We start from the raw sequence: 19,878 nt of genomic DNA, 5'->3' as shown, positions 1-19,878 counted from the left end.
GGTCCGCAAACCGGACTGTGCCCTGGGGTACAACAAGCACATGGGGGGAGTTGATCTTTCTGATCAAGTCCTCCAGCCCTACAGTGCGATGAGGAAGGCGAAAGTCTGGTATAAAAAACTGGCTGTGCACATCGTTCAAATGGCACTGTATAACGCATACGTGCTGTCACGATGTGCAGGCCAGACCACCAACACCTTCCTCAACTTCCAGGAGGCGGTGATAAAGGCCCTGATTTTTAGAAGCGAAGAAGAAGCGGGCCCCAGCACCCCTGGAACTCGAGTCTCCCGTGTGGTACCAGGGCAACATTTTCCTGGTGAGGTCACGGTAAGAAAAAGGTGCCGGGTCTGCCATAAAAGGGGGATAAGAAAGGTCACCCGTTTCCAATGTGAAACGTGTCCTGATAAACCGGGACTGTGTTTGAATGAATGTTTCAAAATTCATCACATGTCCCCGGACTAAACACATCCTGACCTTCCCTACAGAACTCACCCACACTAGCATGACATACAAAACATCACGCACACACACAACAACCTCACGTACACTACAACACACACCAACCTATGTCAGGTTGGTGTGTGTGTTGTAGTGTATGTGAGGTTGTTTGTGTGTGTGTGTGGTGTATACACCACACCACACACCAAACTCACATACACTACATCTAGATAAGTTCCCTGGGGGGTCTAGTTTCCAAAATAGGGTCACTTGTGGGGGAGCTTCAATGTTTACACACAGGGGCTCTCCAAACGCAACATGGTTCCAATTTGTTAGCGGACACCATGTCGTGTTTGGACAGCCCCTGTGTGCCGAAACATTGGAGCTCCCCCACAAGTCACCCCATTTTGGAAACTAGACCCCCCAAGGCACCTATCTAGATGCATAGTGAGCACTTGGAACCCCCAAGTGCTTCACAAATTGATTCGTAAAAATGAAAAAGTATTTTTTTTCCACTTTTTCATTTTTACAAATCAATTTGTGAAGCACCTGGGGGTTCCAACTGCTCACTATGCATCTAGATAGGTGCCTTGGGGGGTCTAGTTTCCAAAATGGGGTCACTTGTGGGGGAGCTCCAATGTTTACACACACAGGGGCTCTCCAAACGCAACATGGTTCCAATTTGTTAGCGGACACCATGTCGTGTTTGGACAGCCCCTGTGTGCCGAAACATTGGAGCTCCCCCACAAGTCACCCCATTTTGGAAACTAGACCCCCCAAGGCACCTATCTAGATGCATAGTGAGCACTTTGAACCCCCAAGTGCTTCACAAATTAATCCGTAAAAATGAAAAAGTATTTTTTTTTCCACTTTTTCATTTTTACGAATCAATTTGTGAAGCACCTGGGGGTTCCAAGTGCTCACTATGCATCTATATAGGTGCCTTGGGGGGTCTAGTTTCCAAAATGGGGTCACCTATGGGTGAGCTCCAATTTTTAGGCACACAGGAGCTCTTTAAACGCAACATGGTGTACGCTAACAATTTCGGCTCAAATTGTTAGCAGACACCATGTTGCGTTTGGAGAGGCCCTGTGTGCCTAAACATTCTAGCTCCCCCACAAGTGACCCCATTTTGGAAACTAGACCCCCCAAGGCACCTATCTAGATGCATAGTGAGCACTTGGAACCCCCAGGTGCTTCACAAATTAATCCGTAAAAATTAAAAATACTTTTTTTTTTTTACAAAAAATTTCTTTTAGCCTATTTTTTTTAATTTTCACATAGGTAACAGGATAAAATGCATCCTAAAATTTGTTGGGCAATTTCTCCTGAGTACACCGATACCTCATATGTGGTCATAAACCACTGTTTGGGCGCATGGCAGGGCTCAGAAGGGAAGGAGCGCAATTTGACTTTTGGAGCTAATTTTCCAATCAAAAAGTGAAATGGCGCTCCTTCCCTTCTGAGCCCTTTCGTGTGCCCAAACAGTGGTTTATGACCACATATGAGGTATTGGTTTACTCAGGAGAAAATGCCCAACAAATTTTAGGATGCAATTTACCCTGTTACCCATGTGAAAATTAAAAAATTTAGGCTAGAAAAAAAATTTTGTTAGAAAAATTAAAATGTTCATTTTTTTCTTCCATGTTGCTTTAGTTCCTGTGATGCACCTGAAGGGTTAATAATCTTCATGAATGTATTTTTGAGTAGCTTGAGGGGTGCAGTTGTTGGAATGGTGTCACTTTTGGGTGTTTTCTGTCATGTACACCCCTCAAAGGGACTTCAAATGTGTTGTGGTCACTAAAAAAAATGGCTTTGCAAATTTTGCTGGAAAAAAGAAAATTTGCTGATGAACTTTGAACCCTTCTAACTTCCTACCAAAAATTTTTTTTTTTTCCAAAAATTGTGCTGATGTAAAGTAGACATGTGGGAAATGTTATTTATTAACTATTTTGTGTCACATCACTCTCTAGTTTAGCAGAATAAAAATTCAAAATTTGAAAATTGCAAAGTTTTCAAAATTTTTCCCATATTTTTGATTTTTTTCACAAATAAACGCAAATATTATCGACCTAAATTTAATACTAACATGAAGCCCAATATGTCACGAAAAAACAATCTCAGAATCGCTAGGATCCGTTGAAGTGTTCCAGAGTTTTTACTTCGTAAAGGGACACTGGTCAGAATTGACAAAAATGCCAAGGTCTTTAGGGTCAAAATAGGCTGGGTCCTGAAGGGGTTAAACACATCCAATTGTGGAAATGATTATTATTCCAAAATCTATTGATTAAAATAAACTTTTGTTTGTGGTGGGAAAACTCCCTTTTGTTTTTCGATCAAAGCTTTCTAAAACCTTAAAAGGTGCCTGGTCATAAAGGGAAAAAATGTCTGCACGGGCAAAAGGTTGAAAGTGATATTCATTAGGTGAAGCATTACATTTTTAGTGAGTGAATGAAAACACTTCTCAATTTTCAGAATATTTTTGTCATAAAGCAACTTAAATATCTTTACTACTTTTACTATTGGTTTCGTTAGAACTTACATGTCATTTTCCCCTAAAATATTTAATTTACATTTCTTATTCAAGTGAATTCTGTCTTCTTTCTCCCTACAGGCCATGATTCGTGTGTAGAACTACTGCTGGAACAAGAAGTGTTTCAGAGAATGGAAGGAAATTCATTCAGCCCCCTGCATTGTGCAGTGTAAGCGGATCCACAAGTTGTTAGGACCTGAATAATTGGCCGCTCACATCATTCCTTTTCTAACATTTTTCTTCCCTCTTGCTTTCAGCATCAATGACAATGAAGGTGCTGCAGAAATGTTAATAGACACATTAGGTACAAGCATTGTGAATGCAGTGGACTCCAAAGGAAGGTGCGTACAAGAAGGACAACATAGATGGTTTCCATAAAGGGTATCAGTATTGGGGTTTATTCACACGACAAAGTCTTGTTACACTGTTTTGCTGCGATTTTCTGAAAAAGCTGTTAGAAAACCGCATGTGAATAAACTCCTGTAGGGAATGTGTCATTACAAAGTGACCTATTGTTTAAATAAACATGTACCAAAAAGCAGCTCACCGCCAGTCTGATGAGGAATCACAGCTTTCACTGACGACTGCCTGGGTCCATATACCTTTAAATACCAAACTTAAAAAGAGTCCAGCAATGTAAAGACAATCCTATATGAATTAATATTTATTAAAATAAGGGTACTAATAAGTCATAACCTGCTGAAACATGTAGGCCAGTTCTTGGGCTCTTTAATTTATTGATACCTTATTTTAACCATGATAGAATAAACATTAAAATGGTATTCCCATCTCTAAGATCTTATCCCAATATTTAGGAGGTGTAATAATAATAATATTAGCAATTACCTCCATTTAGAAATAAAATCATATAAAGAAATTGTACTTAAAAACCAAAATAAAATATAGCAAATCTTTATTCCTCATAAATAAAACAAACAAAATACATAACAGATTAAAAAACAGTGGGAAACCACAAGGTGGCACCACACACCCACTAGATGGAACTGCATAGGAGTTAGTGCTTTTATGTTCTAATCACAAGGTATATCATAACGCTAAATACTAGTGTCTAACACAAAATATAGTATCATACAGATATTTCTGCTCTCTCAGCAGATATTAAACAAAGTTCATATAGAATATAGCGAGGACAAATTCTTACCTCTGCGGGGGGTGGTGCCCCAGAAGAAGGCAGTGCGCTGAAACGTGCGTTGGGGCCTGGCACCCCAACCCACAAAGAGATAAGAAATTGCAGGATGTCAAGTGAGACATAAGTTGTATGAAAAATAAATACAATTAACATGAAAAGCTAAGGTCCTTTTCTAATGATACTTTCTTTTGAAGCTGGAATTACACATGCAGTTTTTCATGTATTTTTATTCTACAAACATACGAGTAGATACAAAGGATCAGTCTTTTCTTAATACTTTTCATTCCTACTTTCCTATCCACTCCTCTATATGGCTTATAAAAACGTGAATTGATCCACAGGCTCCGATCATTCAGTCATATCGGTATTCTTTGGCTGCTGGATGGGAGCCCTGAGATCCGCCACCTACCTGATGGCAGCCTTGGCTCCTGTATTGATTAGTCGGCATGGTGCAACATAGTCTTTGAAGTGTGATGCACACTTGACGTCGCACCAGGCCAGATTAATCAGAAGAAGATCCACAGATGCAGCAGGTAGGAGGAGGATCTCGGTACTCTCATACTGCAGATTACTGACATGGCCACCGGGCCGGATTCTGCAAATTGATTTACACTGTCTACATAGATGTTTACAACTTTCTGTCACCCGGTAGTAAAGCTAAAGCGTCTGTCTAGGCTAGGTACAGTTGTAGTGGTTTTCTATAATACACATTTATCACCTAAACACAAGAATATCAGGGGGCACCTTAGGTAATTGGCATTGCGGTCCCAAGCCCCCTGTTTCTACTCTTTTCATAATTGCAATGAAGGTGCAGTTTGGATGGCGCGCTTGTCGAGTATACATCTTGTAGCTCCATAGAAAGTTTGAGACAGCCAAGTAGAGTGCTAGTCTGTTCAGCTACTACTTCTGACATCTCATAGATTTTTTTATTTTTTTTGTTTCTCTGCAGGACGCCCCTCCATGCTGCCGCCTTTACAGACCATGTTGAATGTTTGCAGCTTTTGCTCAGCCATAATGCTCAAGTAAACGCTGTGGATTCTTCTGGAAAGACTCCACTAATGATGGCTGCCGAAAATGGGCAAACAAATGCAGTAGGTAAGGAATGCTTGACCACATCAGTCATCATTGTTGTGCTCCGGACAGATGTTATGGTGGGTTACATTTGTACATCTTAAAAAAATGCTTTTTTTTTGCAAGTAAAAAGCAGGGCTGTGGAGTCGCTAAGCCAAACCTCCGACTCCTCAATTTCCATGACTCCAACTCCACGACTCCGACTCCCTCATACATGGCTCATGTTTAAGTGATAAATTTACTGTATCACAGATTCATCTCAGCTAAAAGTCTAGACCCTTAGATCAGGAGTAGGACAGACATTTATAGGACATTTCATAACTTTCCCAAATTCTTATGAACAAATATTCACCACAAGCTGCATTGAATTTAGTATATATTTTATTTAGGAGTCAGCCGGTCCATTTTATACCAGCTCCGACTCTCCGACTCCACAGCCCTGGTAAAAAGTACACACAATTGGGGATTATTATACAAACTTGTTTTCTTTAGCAACCAAGTCCTCACAGCTTTCACTTTTTTTTTTTAAGAGCACTATAAGAAATCGTTTGATTGCTATCTGTGACCGCTTAAAACCGGTTTTCTTTTAGACCGTTCCATAAATCTCTCCCATATTGAACTTTACAGCATTATGTTCGGTGTTCTACAACTTCAGACATTAACCCCTTCAGGACCCAGCCTATTTTGACCCTAAAGACCTTGGCATTTTTGTCAATTCTGACCAGTGTCCCTTTACGAAGTAAAAACTCTGGAACACTTCAACGGATCCTAGCGATTCTGAGATTGTTTTTTCGTGACATATTGGGCTTCATGTTAGTATTAAATTTAGGTCGATAATATTTGCGTTTATTTGTGAAAAAATCAAAAATATGGGAAAAATTTTGAAAATTTTGCAATTTTCAAATTTTGAATTTTTATTCTGCTAAACTAGAGAGTGATGTGACACAAAATAGTTAATAAATAACATTTCCCACATGTCTACTTTACATCAGCACAATTTTGGAAAAAAAAAAATTTTTGGTAGGAAGTTAGAAGGGTTCAAAGTTCATCAGCAAATTTTCTTTTTTCCAGCAAAATTTGCAAAGCCATTTTTTTTAGTGACCACATCACATTTGAAGTCCCTTTGAGGGGTGTACATGACAGAAAACACCCAAAAGTGACACCATTCCAAAAACTGCACCCCTCAAGCTACTCAAAACTACATTCAAGAAGATTATTAACCCTTCAGGTGCATCACAGGAACTAAAGCCACATGGAAGAAAAAAATGAACATTTTTATTTTTCTAACACAAATTTTCTTTTAGCCTAAATTTTTTAATTTTCACATGGGTAACAGGATAAAATGCATCCTAAAATGTGTTGGTCAATTTCTCCTGAGTACACTGATACCTCATATGTGGTCATAAACCACTGTTTGGGCACACGGCAGGGCTCAGAAGGGAAGGAGCGCCATTTTACTTTTTGAATGGAAAATTAGCTCCAAAAGTCAAATTGCGCTCCTTCTCTTCTGAGCCCTGCCATGCGCCCAAACAGTGGTTTATGACCACATATGAGGTATCAGTGTACTCAGGAGAAATTGACCAACATATTTTAGGATGCATTTTATCCTGTTACCCATGTGAAAATTAAAAAATTTAGGCTAAAAGAAAATTTTTGTGAAAAAAAAAGTACTTTTTTGTTTTCACAGATCATTTTGTGAAGCACCTGGGGGTTCCAAGTGCTCACTATGCATCTAGATAGGTGCCTTGGGGGGTCTAGTTTCCAAAATGGGGTCACTTGTGGGGGAGCTCCACTTTTTAGGCACATTAGGGGCTCTCCAAACGCAACATGGTGTCCTCTAACAATTTGAGCCGATTTTCCATTCAATTTGTTTGCGGACACCATGTCCCGTTTGGAGAGCCGCTGTGTGCCCAAACATTGGAGCTCACCTACAAGTGACCCCATTTTGGAAACTATACCCCCCAAGGCACCTATCTAGATGCATAGTGAGCACTTGGAACCCCCAGATCCTTCACAAATTAATCCGTAAAAATCAAAAAAGTGTTTTTTTTTCCACTTTTTCATTTTTATGAATCAATTTGTGAAGCACCTGGGGGTTCCAAGTGCTCACTATGCATCTAGATAGGTGCCTTGGGGGGTCTAGTTTCCAAAATGGGGTCACTTGTGGGGGAGCTCCAATGTTTGGGCACACAGCGGCTCTCCAAAAGCAACATGGTGTCCGCTAACAAATTGTCGACTCAAATTGTTAGAAGACACCATGTTGCGTTTGGAGAGCCGCTGTGTGCCCAAACATTGGAGCTCCCCCACAAGTGACCCCATTTTGGAAACTAGACCCCCCAAGGCACTTACCTAGATGCATAGTGAGCACTTGGGACCCCCAGGTCCTTAGCAAATTAATCCGTAAAAATAAAAGTGTTTTTTTTTTCACTTTTTCATTTTTATCAATCAATTTGTGAAGCACCTGGGGGTTCCAAGTGCTCACTATGCATCTATATAGGTGCCTTGGGGGGTCTAGTTTCCAAAATGGGGTCACTTGTTGGTGAGCTCCAATGTTTGGGCACACAGGGACTCTCCAAACGCAAAGGGTTCCAATTTGTTAGCGGACACCATTGTGTAGTGCATGTCAGGTTGGTGTGCGGTGTGGTATATTGTAGTGCATACACCACACACACACACACACACACACACACACACACACACACACACACACACACACACACACACACACACACACACACACAATCTCATACACACCAACCTGACATAGCCTCCTCAGCTGAGTACGCCCTAGACTGGGATGAGCGGGACGGGCGGGACATTTTGTGTGCTTTGTGCGTGTGTAAAAAAAAAAAAATCAAAACTTTATTATAGTGTGAGTGTACGTGTGTGTGCTTGGTGTAACCTTCTGCAGTCACGTCTGGGGGCGGTCAGGCGTAGGGGCCGGTCAGGCGTAGGGGCCGGTCAGGCATAGGGGCCGGTCAGGCGTAGGGGCCGGTCAGGCGTAGGGGGCGGTCAGACGTAGGAGGGGGCTGAGGAGATGGAGGAGCCAGAAGCAGCAGCAAGGGGGGTGATCACTGGGGCAGGAGCCGGCAGCAGCAAGGGGGGGTAGGAGGCCGGCAGCATCGGGGGGTGATTACTGGGGCAGAAAGGGGAGCAGGAGCTGGCAGGAGCAGGGGGCTGATTACTGGGTTTTTTGGGGGGGGTGATCACTGGGAACAGGGAGGGGTGAACACTGGGAACAGGGGGGGTGAACACTGGGAACAGGGGGGGGGGGTGAACACTGGGGGAGGGGGTGATTATTGGGAGGTGGGGGGTGATATCACTGCGACTGGGGGATGGTGGGTTTGATCACAGGAGCAGGGCATTTACAGCCTGCTGCTGCTGTGATCACAGTCCACCGGCTGTCAGGAGAGCAGCAGCCGGTGGATGAAGACGTGGGAGAGGGAGCGGAGGTCGGGGTGCAGGTATGAAAGTGGAGGGGGGGTGGAGAGGGTGGAGGGGGGGTCGGGGGGGTGGCGGCAATACTTACCGCTAATCAGCGGTGGCGGCGGCAGACGCGATCCACAGGGTCCACAGCAGGGGGTCCACAGCAGGGGGTCCGCAGCAGGGGGTCCGCAGCAGGGGGTCCGCAGCAGACGATCTAGGGTTGGGAAGGTGCTTGGAGGTTTCAGCCATCCCTCCATATCTGATTGGGGCTAGTATCCATGTGACGCTAGCCCCCCAATCAGATCTGGGGGGAGGGGGGGAACAGAGGTGACACTCCCCCCAGCCAATGGCTGATGCTGTAAGCATCAGGCAATGCCCAGATTTAAATATTACACCAATTTTTATTGGTGAAATATTTAATTCATACCGATTGGCAGTTTCACTAAAAGTGAAAATGAAACAGCCAATCGGAGGGGTCCCAGGCACGGGGGGGTTAATCCACCCCCCGGGGGGTCGACTTCAGGATGTCCAGTTGCAGTAGCAACTGTGACACCTGAGCGACCCCGCTCGCAGGCGCTGCAGGGGCTCTTTCCCTCCATGTCACAGACGCTGTGACATGGGTCGGGAACGAACTGTTTTCCATGTCACAAACGGTGTGACACGGGTCGGGAAGGGGTTAAAGGAGTTGTCTGGCCTTAAGTACAAGTCTGCAGTCACACTCTGTGACTGCAGACTTGTGAATCCATACATCGCGAGCAATGTGAAAGCTCGCCGCTTCTGACAGCGGGCGAGTGACCACAAGTATGTGATTTTCATACCTGCGGTCACGTGCCGGCCTATTTGAGAGCAGTCTCACTCAATGCAAGTGTATTGAGCGAGGGCGGATGCAGTCTAGTTGGAATGTGGCCGGAAGTATGCTAATCACATACCTTTGGTCACATGACCTCCCGTAGTACGCACAGTGTGAGGATTCACTAGTCTGCAGTCACTTTAAGTTTGCCGTCACTTTAAGGCTGCAAGGCTGCCGTCACTTTAAGGCTGCAAGGCTGCCGTCACTTTAAGGCTGCAAGGCTGCCGTCACTTTAAGGCTGGCAAACCCCTTTAAATGCAGCTTTTGAGCTTAGATGTCATGTAAAAGGAAGATGGTTGGTAAATTTAACCTTACTAATCGGCCCCCAGTTCTTCTGACTGGGGAAGATTGGTTAAAGACCTATGTTTTTTTTATTTTAGGTTAAGGTTTTTTTGTTGTTTTTTTTCAATCCTTGTTGCATCTTTGTATAGCTTTGTGTTCTGTTCATAGATTAAAAACATTTTGCTGTAAAATTTTAGGCTAAGGATACACGGTATATTTTGATCCGCCTATGAGTAGTGATTCTTTCGAAAAGTCCATCTCATAAGGGTTCCTAGTGCAAGCGACCAAAGGTCACCTTAGCCTGATATACATACAAAATCCTTCATTGTAGCACCATATTCTGTCACTAGGTGTCACTAGTAAATCTGAATATGAGAGGAAAAAAACACTGCAAAAAGTGCAACAAACGTTTTCACTGCAATTTTTGGTGATTAAAACTAACTTTATTTAACATGTTCAGTACGCAAAGCACATACTAAATCTGCACAAAAAAACTTTACTGACAATAGAGCCAATTTTGGCTGCAAAAAAAAAAGTTGCTTGTAAACATGGCCGTCTTTAAGGGGTTATCCCAGATATCCCAAACTCCCTGTAGTCTAATAACCCCTCTAATGTAGGCTGATTTGTTACATAATCTTCTGTCTCCTCCACAATAGTCTCTTTGCTTAGAATGAAGTGGGCGGTTCTAGACCATGTGACTACTGTAAACTACATTTCCCACAACCCCCAGCTTCTCCAGACTCACGGCTTTCCTTGATACGTAACAGCTACTTTTCCATTTGCTCTGTGATCTTCTAATCGCCCCCCTCTCCCGGGGCAGAGCTGATAGGAGGAGACATGGTGCTTGATTTATTAAGATTTTAAGCCACTGAGCTGAGGTTTAGATTGTGGGAACATTGGATTATTCAGATATTGGGCGAAAAAATGCAGACATCATGAATGACGGCCTTAAACTGCAATCGTTTAAATTTTTTTTTTTTAGTGTTTATTGTTTTTTCTTTTCTCTTTCAGAAGTGTTAGTCAGCAGTGCAAAAGCGGATCTAACTCTGCAAGATAACAATAAGAATACTGCGTTACATTTGGCATGTAGTAAGGTACGATGAAAAAAAAAATTATAAAGGGGATAAATCTTACAATAAAGCTAGACTGTGCAACTTGTTGCATTGCCAAAATGAGACTCACCCGTAGTGGCCAATATCTGACTATGACACAAAATCGTGCTGCCATTGGCCACTATGGGTGAGTCGTATTTTGGCAATGCAGCCAGTTGCACAGTCTGGTCTCATCCCAATCATTCTCAACCCTTGATTTGCCTAAGCAGCCACTCCCACAGGAATGTAGCGCTCTTGTTCTTTGTATTATGTTTATTTTACTTTTATATATACCTTAATACCTTAACTAACGAGTGCATCTGATTATGAATTTTCCGAGATACGCGCCTTCGCTCGGTTGATTTATTGTTTTATGATGCCAGCCGAGATCTGAGTTACGAGCAAGCTTACGACACTCACCACGTGGTTATCCTGCCTGCAAGCATCTCTGCCATTGCTGTTGCACTCTTGACCTTTTCTTGTGAATCATTTTGCTGGGGGTGGACTCCATTTTTAGCACCGCTTGCTGCATGCATTTGACATGGGGCTGAACATGGGATAATCGTTATTTTTTGGTTTATGCTTCTGCTATTTTCTCTGTGGCAGTACGTTATTTCACATGTGCAGCAAGATACAGTATACTGCACTCTGACTCTTTGGATTGTTGGCTTTATTGTTCAATATTTGCTATATTATGTGAAAATGATTTAAATGAAGTTAATAAAAAAAAACAAAACGGTACAATCGTTTTTCATACTGTACTTTACTGTATTTGTTAGTTAATTTTTATTATTTAAAAACGCCTAACAAAAAAAAATTGGTGTGGTTTTTGGGGGCTGAAACGGATTAATAGCATTTCAATTAATTTTAATGGGGAAATTTAATTTGATGTAAGCTCAAATTGAGTTAAGACCTGGATCACCGAACGAATTAAGCTCGTAAATCAAGGTATTACTGTATAATGTATACAGAGTACTAATCCCATTTTGCCAGGTGACATGTCGATGACTCCTCGATCTGAGTGTATGCGGGTCAAACTCCAAGATTTTTACATGTAAGCATTTCTGGAGTTTGGAGTCGGTCAAGATTTTCCTCCCCAAACTTGTATTCGCATGTAGCTCTTTCACAGGCAAGCCCAACAATGCCCTTACATGCTCAGTCTGTTCCTCCAATACTGAGAAATCAGCGTTTGAATTTATATGCAAATGAAGCTGAAGAGCTATGGTAGATCGAAAGCCTTTGTCTCTCCAGCTGTATTCCTTGATCAGCGCCACCTCCTGCTTGACTTAACAGCCTCTATGCTGCCATAAGTCAAGTAGAAGGAGATGATACAGAGCAGGGAATAGAGCTGGAGTGACAGAGGTTTCAGATCTACCGTAGTCCCTCAGCCTCATTTTCATATCAATTCAAATGCCGATTTCTCAGTATCTGAGGAACAGACTGGCCAAGTAATGGTATCCCTGGACTTGTCATTAAAAGAGCTACATGCGAATATAAATTGTTTTGCATTAGGATATCCTGCTGACAGATTCCCTTTAACCTGGATAGACTACACCGAAAAACATTGGTAACTTGTGCTCTAATTGCTTGAAATGTATATAATCATTTGAAATTAGTAATACTAATTAATTAATAATTAAGTAGAATATTAAATTAATGCATGCATGGACCACCTTTCTTCAAGAACTTTGTGATTTTTCTTTTGTTTGTTGGTATATTACAGTGCTTTTATTTTTTTCTCCACTTTGTAGGGTCATGAAACTAGTGCCTTGTTAATATTAGAGCAAATTACTGACCGAAACCTCATCAATGCAACAAATTCAGCTTTGCAAACGTAAGTGATTTTTTATATTACATAAGAATATATTATTAGTATGAGCAAAAAAAGGGATTCTATTAAATTCAAACCTAAACAGTTCTTGATTTTTATATATGTAAATCTTAGTGGGTTTTTGGTACCATGGAGTCTGGAGATAATTTATTGTGTCTTATATTTTGCAGACCTCTGCATGTAGCTGCCCGGAATGGTTTAACAGTTGTTGTCCAGGAGCTTCTGGGGAAAGGAGCAAGCGTTTTGGCAGTCGATGAAAATGGTACTTAATGAGATGAGCAAAAAACACATTGGGGGAGACTTACTAAAATAAAGATTAATTTGTGGAATAAAAAAAAACAAACTGGTGTACATGTCTTGTGCCTCACTCCTCATGTGGGCATGGCTTAGTTTAAAGGGGAATAGTTTAAACATTTTGGTACAAATATTGATAAAAGCTAGGCCAATGAATAGTTATATAAGTGTCTAAAGATGCGGCAAATTTATCATTCAGCATGAGCAACTTTGATCAATTTTGTGCATTTTTGCACCATCTAGTCTAAGTTACACTGTCGAAATATTAGAATTTGTAAATCTGCCCCCTGTATTTTATGTTGCCTTGCTCACACACTTAATCTGTCTTGCGCTTTGTCATGCTCTCTGGCAGCCTTACTTCACTTATATGTGTGTGCGTATCTATATTATACAGTATTGTCGTTCGTGTGTGTGTGTACTTACTGTGCTAAACTTTGGCCAGGTATGGAGGACAAAAAAGTAAGAATGGATCAATCAGAAGTCTAAATCAAATCAATATTTGGTGTGACCACCTTTTTGTTTTCTAAATGACAGCAGTTCTTCTAGGTACCCTTGCACAAAGTATAGCTACTGTAGGTGTATTATACTGAATAAGTGATAATCATTTTCATATGTAGGTTGAAACAGTCATTAACTGAAACAAATTGCTGTGTAAGAGGCTTAAAACTGGATGAGAAACAGCCAAACTGCTACACAATTGAGGTTGAAGAATACTTTCATTCATTGCATAGGTTGTACAACATGGCAAAAGTGAGCACAGAAGCAAGGTAGTTATACTGCATCAGTAAGGTCTCTCAGAAGCAAAGATTTCAAAGCAGAGTGGTTTCAAAGTGTGCTGTTTAAGCTTTTTTGAATAAGTACCAAGAAATGGGCAATTTTGAATAATGTAGACATAGTGGTTGGCCAAGGAAACTTCGTGCAGCATGTGAAAGACATCTCATGTTTACTTACCTTTTGAAATGGCAAGATTTCTAGCAGTGACATCAGCTCAGAAGTTGCAGCAGTCAGTGCGGACTCCCATCTACTGTTTGTGGTCATCATGGAACAGTTACTGCCAAAAATCCATACCTTTTGACATGAAAACAAGATCAAGTGACTCAGCTGTGCACAAATAACAGGAACTGCAGTGCAGAAAATTGGCAGCAGATTCTTTAGACTGGAAATTGGAAATATTATCAGTTGGTTTTTCAAAGGTCTGGAGAGCGGTATAATGAGTGTCTACAGGCAACAGTAAAGCGTGATGGAGGTTCCTTGTAAATTTGAGTCTGCATTTCAACAAATGGAGTTTGGTCAGAATTAATAGTATCCTCAATGCCGAGATATACAGGCAGATACTTTTCGATCATGTAATACCAACAGTGAGGCGTCTGATTGGGTCTAAATTTATTCTGCAGCAGGAAAAAGACTAAATAATACAGCCAAAGTCATTAAGATCTATCTTTAGCATGAAAAAGAACAAGGAGTCCTGTAAGTGATGATATGGTCCCCACAGAGCCCTGATCTCCAGATCCAGTCTATTTGTGGTTACATGAAGAGATGTGTGCAAGTCTACATCCGCAGAAGATCTGTGGTTAGTTCTCAAAGATGTTTTGTCGCAACCTCCCTGCTGAGTTAATTCTAAAACTGTGTGCAAGTGTACCTAGAAGAAGTGATGCTGTTTTGATGGCAAAGTGATGTCACACCAAATAGTGATGTGATTTAGATTTCTGTTTTGTTAATTCACCTTGTATTTTAATTTTAAGTAACACTTTAATTTTTGAAAGAATACTCATACTTCAGAATTTTTTTTTTTAAGCTGTACACACACACACACACGCACGCACGCTCGCGCGCACACAGTGGGGAAACTAAGTGGATTTTCTTTTAACATTGACTCCCATGGGTGAAGTGTACCTACAATAAAAATTACAGACCTCTCCATTAATTGTAGATGGGAAAACTTGCAAAATAGTCAGTGAATCAGTTATTTTCCCCATTGTATACATATATATACATATATATCATATATAAAATGTGTGAAAGAAGTATTGAGCACGTCACCAATTTTCTAAGTAAATATATTTCCAAAGGTGCCATTGACATGAAATTCTCACCAGATGTCAGTAACAACCCATCTAATCCACACAAGCAAAGAAATCAAACCATAAATGTCCATACAGTGCTGCTCCCCATTATTGGCACCCCTTCATTTTTTTCATAGACTGGTACATTTCCATTTATTTCTAAAGATATTGTACAAAGTAATATCCTCAGGATTTTTTAATTAGTGGTCCAAAGTAATACAAGAATAAAATATTGTTTTTCAACTTCCATGTTGCAATTTCAAAGAAGAAACAGAATAAATAACATGTGCAGCAATAAAGGCACCCCTAATTAATACCTGGCTGCACACCCTTTGGCATTGCTGACAGCCTCCAAACGTTTCTTGTAGCCATCTATAAGCTTCTTGCACTTCTCAGCTGGAATTTTCTCCCACTCTTCCTTTGCAGTTTGTTCAAGCTCTTGAATGTTTGCAGGGTTCTTTTTCACAATGGCAGATTTCAGCTCACCCCAAATATTTTCAATGGGACTGAGGTCAGGACTTATTGCTGGCCATTGTAGAACAGTCCAACCATTCCTGTGTACTTTTGGATGTGTGCTTTGGGTCATTGCCTTGCTGAAGGACCCATGATCTTCGACTCAAACCAAGTTTTCTTACACTGAGTAGGACATTTCGCTCTAAAATATCTTGATAATTCTCTGATTTCATGATTTCTGTGATACGGTCAAGGCCTCCAGTACCAGACGCAGCAAAGCAACCCCACAGCATTATGGATCCTGCACCATGCTTAACTGTTGGTAAGGTGTTCTTTTCCTTATAAGCTTCATTGCGCCATCTGTAAACAAACTGTTGCTTTGCATTGCCAAAAAGCTCTACTTTTGTTTAATCTGTCCACAGAACATTTTCCAACAAGGATTGTGGTTTGTCAAGGTACTCTTTGGCAAAGATCAGTTTTTCCTTTTTGTCTTTTCATCAGCAATGGTTTCTTCCTTGGCCTTCACCCATAAAGCTCTGTTTGGTTTAGTGTGCGGCGTATGATACTTGTTGAAACCATGACCCCAGACTGTTCCAGGTTGGCCTTTAGGTCTTAGGATGTTTGATGTGGTGTTTTTTCCACCATTTGCACCAACCTTCGAAGACCTCTCTTGTCAATTTTTTTCCTCTTTCCCCCACGGAGGTTCTTGACGGTTCCATGCTTGGCAAACTTCTTAATAAAATCGCACACTGTTGAAACTGGAATAACAAGGTCTTTGGAGATGGCCTTATACCCTTTGGAAGTCTTGTGTTTGCTAATAGAAGTTCTGATGTCTTCAGACATCTCCTTTGTCTTCATCATTGTGACAAAGGATAAGGTCCTACCATGTGGCTTTTTAAAACACTGAAGTCATCATTCATCGGCTAATTCATGTCACATGGGCACCGACAATCACAGGAGAATCTCTTTGTGATTTACCACAGGTGTTTCCATACTAAATTAATGTAAAGGGTGCCAATACCAGTGACGCAGCAAGCTTTAGGTTTTTATATTTTCCCTCCCATTGTTTTTGGTTTTAAATTATTGTTTATCATTTGCCCTTTTGTATTTAACACGAGTGATCTATACAAAAAAACAGTTCACTTGATTCATTTTTTTTCAGGAAATATTCCACATTATGTACTTAAACTTCATGGGTGCCAATAACTGAGCAGGACTGTAAATTTAAGTTATGTGTAATAATGAGAAATTACATTGGGAAAAAGTATTGAACACATGAAGAAAGAGGTGCAAAAAAAAATGGAAAGTCATGACATCAGCTGAAATCTATTAGTAATTAGAAAGCAATCCTGCCACTTAGTGAAAAATACTATCAACTGGTTCAACTGATGGTCTATAAAAACGTTTCTCATTACCAAGGTGCCACCCAAGAAACCTCTCATGATGGGTAAAACCAGTGACCTGTCTCAAGATCTTTGCCACCTTCTTGTTACAAAACATACTGATGGCATTGGTTACAGAAGAATTTCTAAACCACTGAAGGTCCCAGTGAGCACTGTTGGGTCCATAATCCAGAAGTGGAAAGTACATTATTTTACCATAATACTGCCACAACCAGGTGCTCCCCGCAAGATTTCAGATAGATAATTATCAGAAAAGTTGTCCAAGAGCCAAGGACCACCTGTGGAGAGCTACAGAAAAACCTGGAATCAGCAGGTACAATGGTTTCAAAGAAAACATTAAGGAATGCACTTGACCTCCATGGCCTGTATGCACGCTCATAACACAAGACTCCATTTCTGAACAAAAAGCATGTTCAAGCACGTTTTAAAGTTTGCTCAACAACATTTAGACAAGCCTATGAAATACTGGGAGAATATAGTCTGGTCAGATGAGACCAAAATTGAATTCTTTAGATGCCATAATAAACACCATGTTTGGAGGCCAAAAGGCACTGCATATCGCACCAAAAACACCATACCAACAGTGAAGTTTGGAGGTGGGAACATCATGGTGTGGGGCTGTTTTTTAGCATATGGCACTGACGAACTTCATGTAATTGAAGGAAGGATGAATGGACAAATGTACCGAGACATTCTTGATAACAATCTGCTGCCATCTACCATGGATGATGAAGATGAAACGAGGGTGGACATTTCAAAAAGACAGTGATCCAAAACACACAGCCAAGGAAACTCTCAATTGGTTTCAGAGAAAGAAAATATAGTTGCTAGAATGACCCAACCAATCACCTGACCTGAATCCAATAGAAAATTTAAGGAAGGAACTAAAGCTCGCAGTTCATAGAAGGAGCCCAGGGAAGCTTCAGGATATGAAGAGTGTTTTTGTGGAAGAATGGGACAAAATCACACCTGAGAAATGCATGCGACTAGTTTCTCCATACATGAGGTGTCTTAAAGCTGTCATCACCAGCAAAGGCTTTAGTATGAAGTATTAAAAGGGTTGTCCACTACTTTGACAACCCCTTCTTATTCCTCTTGTTTGGCTCTGTTAAAATAAAATCACTTATACTCTCCTCCCGTGCCAGCATTTTCCATCACTGTTGGCATTCGTGTTCCTGGGGCTCACATGAGGTTGTTACTAGTATTGAGCGAACGTGTTATCGAGCATGCTCGGTCTTATCAGAGTATCTTCGGCGTGCTCATCTATTGTGTTTGTCTCCCTGCGGCTGCATGTTTTCCGGCGGTAGATGGACGCAACACATGCGGGGATTGCCTAACAAACAGCTAGTGTTGAGCGAATTTGCTCGGATAACGTGTTATCCTAACACATTCGCTCAACACTAGTTGTTACATCACCTGAGCCCTGCACCCAATCAGCACAGGTGTCCCTGTCCCCGCCTTCGGACAAATCAATCATCAACAGGAAGTCAGAGCGCAGCCCTTACTTCCTGTTGATGTTCAGTACGTCCAAAGGCGGGGACAGGGACGCTGGCGCAGATTGAGCGCAGGGCTCAGGTGACATAGCAACCTCACTGTTTTTATTTTAACAGGGCCTAACATGAGGGATGAGAAGGGGTTGTCTAAGTAATGGGCAACCCCTTTAAATATGTCAGTATGTGCGTTAAATTCTTTTTCCAGGTGTCAGTTCTCATTATTGCACATAATATAGTTTTTTGACATCTACGGTTTGATTTCTTTGCCTGTGTGGATTTAATCGATTGTTACCGACATCTGATGACAGTTTCATGTCAATTGCACCTTTTGAAATATATTTACTTCGAAAATTGTTGATTTATTTCACCTGCTGTATTATATATTTAGTGACAAGATACCGGAATTACCTCACGGGATTGTCGTGTTCAATACTTATTTTACTTATTTCACCCCCTGTATGTCTGTGTGTGTCTGTGTATATATATATGTGTGTGTGTATGTATATATGTGTATATATATATATATATATATATGTGTGTGTATGTATATATATGTGTATGTGTATATATATATATATATATATATATATATATATATATATATATATATATATTTTATAATATAATATATATTATAATATATATATTTTATATATGTGTATGTACAGTGGGTACGGAAAGTATTCAGACCCCTTGAAATTATTCACTCTGTTTCATTGCAGCCATTTGGTGAATTCTTATAAAGTTCATTTTTTTTCTCATTAAAGTATACTCTGCACCCCATCTTGACTGAAAAAAAACAGAAATGTAGAATTTTTTGCCAATTTATTAAAAAAGCTGAAATATCACATGGTCATAAGTATTCAGACCCTTTGCTCAGTATTGAGTAGAAGCATCCTTTTGAGCTAGTACAGCCATGAGTCTTCTTGGGAATGATGCAACAAGTTTTTCACACCTGGATTTGGGGATCCTCTGCCATTCTCTCTTGCAGATCCTCTCCAGTTCCGTCAGGTTGGATGGTGACCGTTGGTGGACAGCCATTTTCAGGTCTCTCCAGAGATGCTCAGTTGGGTTTAGGTCAGGGCTCTGGCTGGGCCAGTCAAGAATGGTCAGAGTTGTTCTGAAGCCACTCCTTTTATTTTAGCTGTGTGCTTATGGTCATTGTCTTGTTGCAAGGTGAATTTTCGGCCAAGTCTGAGGTCCAGAGCACTGTGGAAGAGGTTTTCATCCAGCATATCTCTGTACTTGGCCACATTCATGTTTCTTTCAATTGCAACCAGTCGTCCTGTCCCTGCAGCTGAAAAACACCCCCATAGCATGACGCTGCCACCACCATGTTTCACTGTTGGGATTGTATTGGGCAGGTGATGAGCTGTGCCTGGTCTTCTCCACACATGCCGCTTAGAATTATCCCCAAAAAGTTCTACGTCTCATCAGACCAGAGAATCTTATTTCTCATAGTCTGGGAGTCCTTCATGTGTTTTTGAGCAAACTCTATGCGG

General features: G+C 41.0%; 1 protein-coding gene and 1 long non-coding RNA gene across 4 annotated transcripts in view; one reads left to right on the top strand and one right to left on the bottom strand.

Moving 5' to 3' along the window:
* The window catches only part of LOC141265183 (uncharacterized), an 88,051-nt gene that overhangs the window by 20,156 nt on the left and 48,017 nt on the right, over positions 1-19,878 (bottom strand). The window contains exon 2 of the long non-coding RNA XR_012320062.1: positions 13,916-14,032. This is a non-coding gene — a long non-coding RNA (uncharacterized lncRNA). The remainder of the gene's footprint in view (positions 1-13,915; positions 14,033-19,878) is intronic.
* ANKRD28 (ankyrin repeat domain 28) overlaps positions 1-19,878 on the top strand; it is a 197,559-nt gene that overhangs the window by 171,959 nt on the left and 5,722 nt on the right. For 2 of the 3 annotated variants that reach the window (XM_073677937.1, XM_073677936.1), the window contains exons 22-27: positions 3,051-3,138; positions 3,227-3,310; positions 5,069-5,214; positions 10,760-10,842; positions 12,591-12,673; positions 12,841-12,932. In XM_073677937.1, the coding sequence (XP_073534038.1) occupies positions 3,051-3,138; positions 3,227-3,310; positions 5,069-5,214; positions 10,760-10,842; positions 12,591-12,673; positions 12,841-12,932 (576 nt within the window). Of the gene's footprint in view, positions 1-3,050; positions 3,139-3,226; positions 3,311-5,068; positions 5,215-10,759; positions 10,843-12,590; positions 12,674-12,840; positions 12,933-15,734; positions 15,803-19,878 lie in introns of all 3 variants that reach the window. The other variant, XM_073677938.1, reaches the window with a different exon arrangement.

The sequence above is a fragment of the Phyllobates terribilis genome, unplaced genomic scaffold (assembly GCF_046119375.1).
Source record: "Phyllobates terribilis strain yellow unplaced genomic scaffold, ASM4611937v1 Scaffold_4__5_contigs__length_816908805, whole genome shotgun sequence".
Lineage (NCBI taxonomy): Eukaryota > Metazoa > Chordata > Amphibia > Anura > Dendrobatidae > Phyllobates > Phyllobates terribilis.
The sequence above is the reverse complement of the archived record's forward strand: the minus strand, read 5'-3'. Positions and strand labels throughout refer to the sequence as shown.